Raw genomic sequence first — 6,000 nt, forward strand, 5'->3', positions numbered from 1 at the left:
TTCCCTTGGCCTTGTAGGTCACCTTACCTAACACCCTGTGGCATTTTTCCTTTAAGAGTATATTAAGGACGTATTTATGCATGCCCCATTCGCCATAAACACTGGAACATCTCAGAGAATGCATCAATGCTGTGGTGATGACCATTGACAGGACATGGATGAACTTGACTACCACTTGGGCTTGTGTTGTATGGGCAGATGGGCACTTGTAGGACATTTGTCAAGTGCAAAATGCAAAGTTGATGAGTTTACAGTTCTAGTAATGCATCAATCATATTTGTACACGTAATACTTCAGAAAATATAGATCTTGGAAAATGAATTTCAACCATTATGAAGGTATGCATACAATATCGAAACTTCGTCTTTCCAACAAAATGCTTATCAATATCGAATCACCTAACATATTAAGTGTGTGTCTTGGACTTAGAGTCATTCAAGATTTGCTTACCTTTTATTGGCGATTTTCTTACCAGGTAAGATAAACTTGACCCACCAGCAGTCTTCCAGCTACAGTCTGATGGTTCTTTTCTCTTACTAATTCTCATATATTTGTAGCTCTAATTAGCATGCAATTTCAGCTACTAGGTAGGCCAACATTAGCACAACTTTGCTAATTTGAAATAAGTCAGGTATCAGTCAAACCCTTCTCCCAGAGGTGCTACTATACAGAATTGTTGGATAACATACTGAGTTGGGAAATGCAGGAGAAAAGCTTTAAGAGACTGAAGCTCTAGTTGTGCAGTGTAGTCTGCTCACATTATTCATGAATAGAGTGCTACTCAAAAAAGACAAAGAGGATGATATGAGTCCTGCAGTGTGGACAGTAATGCCCCTGTTATAGGCATCAATCAGTTCCACAATTGATGCATATTCTTTACCTACATACAGTTCTGATCTGGCTGTGGCTGCAGTCTTTCAGTCTTCATCCTTCATGAACTATTTGAGGACTTGTAAAGAGCTACTCTAATTTTTAATAGTGAAAGCATTGTGGGTGAATTAAGATTGTTTTCTTTGTCAGTGCCTTATCTGACCACAATTCAATATTTATTTATTCATCCAAAAATCACAATCGCAGCACAAGATCTGTGACATCATAGAAACATCACTGTTTCCTTGTGTGAATTCATAAATCCTGCAATCTGGTCTCACACAAAGCATTAAACATCTCAACTTTAGAATTGAAAACACAAAAAATGTGAGCTTGCAGCACAGCCAACATGAGCAGCATTAAGGATTTCTCCAAATTACATATTTCAGTACAATTTGCTGTCATAAAGTGTCAGGAACTGTGACTTCGGTAAATAAATATACTACCCATAAATCTTATCTTGGACTTTAGATTTAGTGATATTTAATAGCTGAATATGAAACAGAAAAAAATTAATATCTAAACCTTGAGCTAGATTGTGATATTTCCCCTTCCCCCCTCCTGAAATCATGGTTGCAATAACAGACTGATATATAGAGTAACCCAGGTCTAGGGTAGATGAGAGTGATAAAATTCATACCCTTCCCTAGCATGGAAACAAGATGCAATTAGGTAATTCCCAAATGAACATCATCTTTAGCAGGCAAGGTCAGATATTTTTGGAGTGCAAAGTTAATATTCCTAAGCACTTATTTAATTCACAGTAATTTATTCAAGACATTGAACATAAAAATATTAGAAGAGCGTAAGTGGCGTTCTTTGGTTTGTAATTTAGGAACCTTCTTGGATTCTTACAAAGCTATCTTCTGAGAGATGGGTCACATTCTGCATTCAGTGTTTGCTACCTGACAAGATTACAGTGCCAAGCTACCAGCAAAAGCTGCAAAGCGCCACCTGTACTTGGAAGAAGCTCAAAGGAAACAATGAAAATACATGTATTAGCAATTAGCCCCTTAACATACAACCCTGAGTGCTCTCATTTTTATCATTTTTAGTGGAACTTAAAATCCAAAGCATACTCGGGCAACTTAAAGAAGAAACCTTCAAAAAAATAAAACCCCACTTATATCCATCTCAGCACTGATAGTTGTGTTTGGCCACTAAATAACATCTGGTACTGCATTTATAGCCTGGCTGTTGTGTTTTGCTTGTCAATAGATATCTTCACTGCGTGCAGCTTTGGATACTCGACAACAAAACGCACACTTTCAGACTCTCTCTTATATTGTTGTGTAGACAGTACTTTCAAAAAAGTGTTACTATAGTATCCTTAGTTTGACACTGAATTTAGCAGCTCAGAAAGTGAAGAAGAATGTGATGTTACTTCATTAGGGACTGAAACTGACAATAGTTCATCAGCTGAGCAACAGGTGCTCACCAGTGCTACAAGGTAAATACGTTCACTGTGCTCCAGCCAGTTCCTCCAAGATTTATGTTCACAGGAAACCAATGTGAAATACATGGTTAGGCTCCATAGCTACACACAAACTAAAAAATGACTTCAAGCTTCAGGTTATTTTAGTCTAAGTCCAGTGCATGAGTATACACATGATTTTATTATTGGTGATCTTCAAAATTTTTTAATGCATTAAAAACTGTCTTTATATGTCTATGTGTAATTTTATTCATTACAGAATGTTTTTTAAAAAAATTTGTTTTGGGACATAATTTGAAAAAAAAATCATTAAGGGGTTAATATATACGAGGGACATTTGGAGAGTCTGTGCAAAAATAAAAACTACTTACGTTTTTGGGGTTAACCTTTTTATTTTTTGACATAGTCTCCTTTTACACTTATACACTTCATCCAACACTGTTCTAATTTGTTGATCCCTACCAACTAGTACGAATTGTCTAAGTCTGCAAAATAGCTATTAGTTGCTGCAATCACCTCCTTGTTTGGATAAAATCTTTGTCCCACCAGCCATTTCTTCAAATTGGGGAACAAATAGTAGTCTGAGGGAGCCAAGTCTGGAAAATAGGGGAGATGTGAAATGAGTTGGAATCCTATTTCCATTAATTTTGCGACCACAACAGCTGAGGTGTGTGCTGATGCATTGCCGTGATGGAAAAGGGCTTTTTTGTGCTCCAATCGCGGCGTTTTCCTTGCAACTTGGTTTTCAAACGGTCCAGTAATGATGAATAATATGCACCTGTAATAGTTTTACCCTTTTCCAGATAGTCAATGAGGATTATCCCTTGCATATCACAAAAGACATTCGCCATAACTTTTCCAGGCGAAGGAATGGTCTTCGTCTTTTTTGGTGCAGATTCTATCTTGGTAACCATTTGTTTAGATTTTTGTTTGGTCTCAGGAGTATAGTAATGTATCCATGTTTCATCCACAGTGACGAAACGATGCTTAAAGTCCTGCAGATTCTTGCTGAACAGCTGCAAACCATCCTTGCAACACTTCACACAATTCCGTTTTTGGTCAAGCATGAGCAATTGCGGAACCCATCTTGCAGATAGCTTTCTCATGTCCAAATGTTTAATATTGTGTACCCATTCATTCAAGATACCCACAGCACTAGCAATCTCATGCACCTTAACTCTTCTGTCATCCATCACCATAGCATGGATTTTATCTATGATTTATGGAGCCATAACCTCCACAGGGCGTCCAGAGCATTCAGCATCATTTGTGCCCATATGACCACTGCGAAAATTTTGAAACCACTTATATATAAACTGTTCTAATCAAAGGTGCTGAGTCACTGTAATGTTTATCAATCTCCTCTTTAGTCTCCTGAGGTGTTTTGCCTTTCATAAAGTAATGTTTAATCACCACACGAAATTCTTTTTTTGTCCATTTTTTGACAATCACTCGACTTCCTTGATTCAAACGAATCCCAAACACAAAAAATAGACCAATATGGCTGAAACATGGTGTGTGTGTTCTTTCCAAAGATGCTACTAACTAAACTTAACCTCAATATGTGCCGGTGGTGCCATCTCTCAGACTTTTCAAACGCCCCTCGTATAAAACTTTTGATTCCTCACATGAAGGCTTGCTCATTTGTGAGATACTGCGAACATAATTTAGATGCAGTTTTCAAAATCACTAATATGAACTTACCTCAGCCACTAAATGCAGAGATTTTGTCCTCCCTAATCCTTCAAGAAAGTCTTCTCTGGATTCATGACTCATGCTTGGAATAGAGACCCATGCTCCAAATGCTGTTAGCAGATTAGGATACACTGATCTTCATCATACTCAGTGTTATACCACTCCCAACTCCAGGTCTAATTCTATTATCTCATTGAGATAAATGGTTTTACCATGGCTGTTGGTCAGCAAAGCTTCTAGAAACTGATCCAGTTTGTTACAATTATGGAGAGGTATTTCCCGCAACACATAGAAAGTGTTCTCTATAGTAGGCAAGATTCTTATGTTTATTGCACTGCTACTTTATTCTGCCATCCATAAGTCATCTTAAAGTAAACCTTGTCATATCAAAGTAGTAAAAACACACTTTCCTCTTCTTGTAATTTCATTATTGGTGTATAGATAACATGTTATACACACGTTTTTTGCAATTAGGAAAAGAAATGTGGAAGCGTGAAAAAAGATGGTACCATAACTCAAAATGTTTGATCTGAGGTACTGGCAGCCAAAATGCTAAATGTCCATATGCTTCCTATGAATTGTCTCAATCATTGTAATCTTTAACATAACAGCCGAAAAGCTCATTGTCCCATCATTTGCATAAAGGTACTGGTTACCATTTTAGTTTTTTACCCTCTGAGAATTATTCCTATTTTCTGAGAGAATAAGGTAATATTTTTAATGAAGTTACTAGTTCAGTTCAATAACAAGCATATTAAAAAAAAGTATTGTAAATGTGTTGTCTTTGTCACTTCTAAGTTTTCTTTGAAACAGAAGATAATCTAGATATTCTTTAAGTAGACATCATTGTATTTCATTGTACAAGTTATTGATCCATAATCATCTTTACTTCGGTTTTAAAGTCATCAACAACAATACTATTATCATGCTGCAAAAATAGATGGAAATTGGTATTTAAAGTAAATTTTCGTCATTTGGTATACTGTTTATCCAATGAATTTTGATGTTACCTTCATACCTTGTATCTAAATTACATGTTTTTAAAAATAATACTGCATTAATCAAATTTGTTTCAGATACTCTGTGAAAGAGGGAGATCCAAGTTTGGCATCAGGCTGTGATGCAAACTGCCAGAAAAGTCAACTGTGTAGTATTGTTACAACCTATTTCAGAGATACTACTAAATGTGAGGAAATAACAGCCAGTATGCCTGGAAGGGCAAAAATTCTGAATATGTAATTTAAAAGAAAGCCTCAAAGATGAAACTACCTTCTAACCAACACATTACAGCATGAAACTAGTGAAGCAGCGATGTAAAGAGTGAAAAATCACTAAGCTTTTGATGTCTCTGCAGACTATTCATTTAGTTTATTGTGCTATGATTTTTGTGCTCATTCAATTCTAGGAAGCAATGAGAGAGTCACTCCAAAACTGTGAATAAAACATAATTTTTATTTGAAAAATGTGTTCCAATAAACCAAAGAAATCATTTGGAATTTTTATTCTCCAAGGAAGATCATTGATGTTGAAAAGGGCCCTATCTCACAAAGAAGACTGTTGTGTTTGCTCAACTTCAACCGAAAATAATAACACGTGTGTCAGTGTTCAGCTACATAAACTGTGTAAAAATGTGTATTTTTCTGAAGCACTTTGAAGTTTCTTAGAGGCATCTGCAGAAATGAAGTCTCATAGCCAGAAGTTTTTTCTTGTTGGTAGTCACACAGTTTAATGACAAACACAACGTGCTTGGGTTAAACACAATGTGCTTGGGTTAAATTTTTCACAATTTCACATGTTCTTATGGAGTACTGAGCAGTCTCTATCAATTAAAAACTCTTCAAGTGTTATTCTGCTGTTTAATTTAGCAGAAACTGTCCTAATTTTCTTCCAAATAATGTCATTAAACAAGCAACTAAAGCAAGCTTACCTTTCTATGCTATAAGTAGCATTCAGCGGTAGCAAGTCTACACAGTCCATTCGTGTCATTATTATACAGTTCC

At 36.1% G+C, this 6,000-nt stretch overlaps 1 protein-coding gene across 1 annotated transcript in view; it reads left to right on the forward strand.

The window, feature by feature from the left end:
- Positions 1–5,489, forward strand: part of LOC124594485 (sphingomyelin phosphodiesterase-like) — a 155,955-nt gene extending 150,466 nt beyond the window's left edge. The window contains exon 11 of the mRNA XM_047132861.1: positions 5,077–5,489. Coding sequence (XP_046988817.1) covers positions 5,077–5,239 — 163 coding nt within the window. The 3' untranslated portion in view covers positions 5,240–5,489. The remainder of the gene's footprint in view (positions 1–5,076) is intronic.
- The last annotated feature ends 511 nt before the right edge of the window (positions 5,490–6,000 follow it).

Source organism: Schistocerca americana, chromosome 2 (genome assembly GCF_021461395.2).
Source record: "Schistocerca americana isolate TAMUIC-IGC-003095 chromosome 2, iqSchAmer2.1, whole genome shotgun sequence".
Taxonomy (NCBI): Eukaryota; Metazoa; Arthropoda; class Insecta; order Orthoptera; family Acrididae; genus Schistocerca; species Schistocerca americana.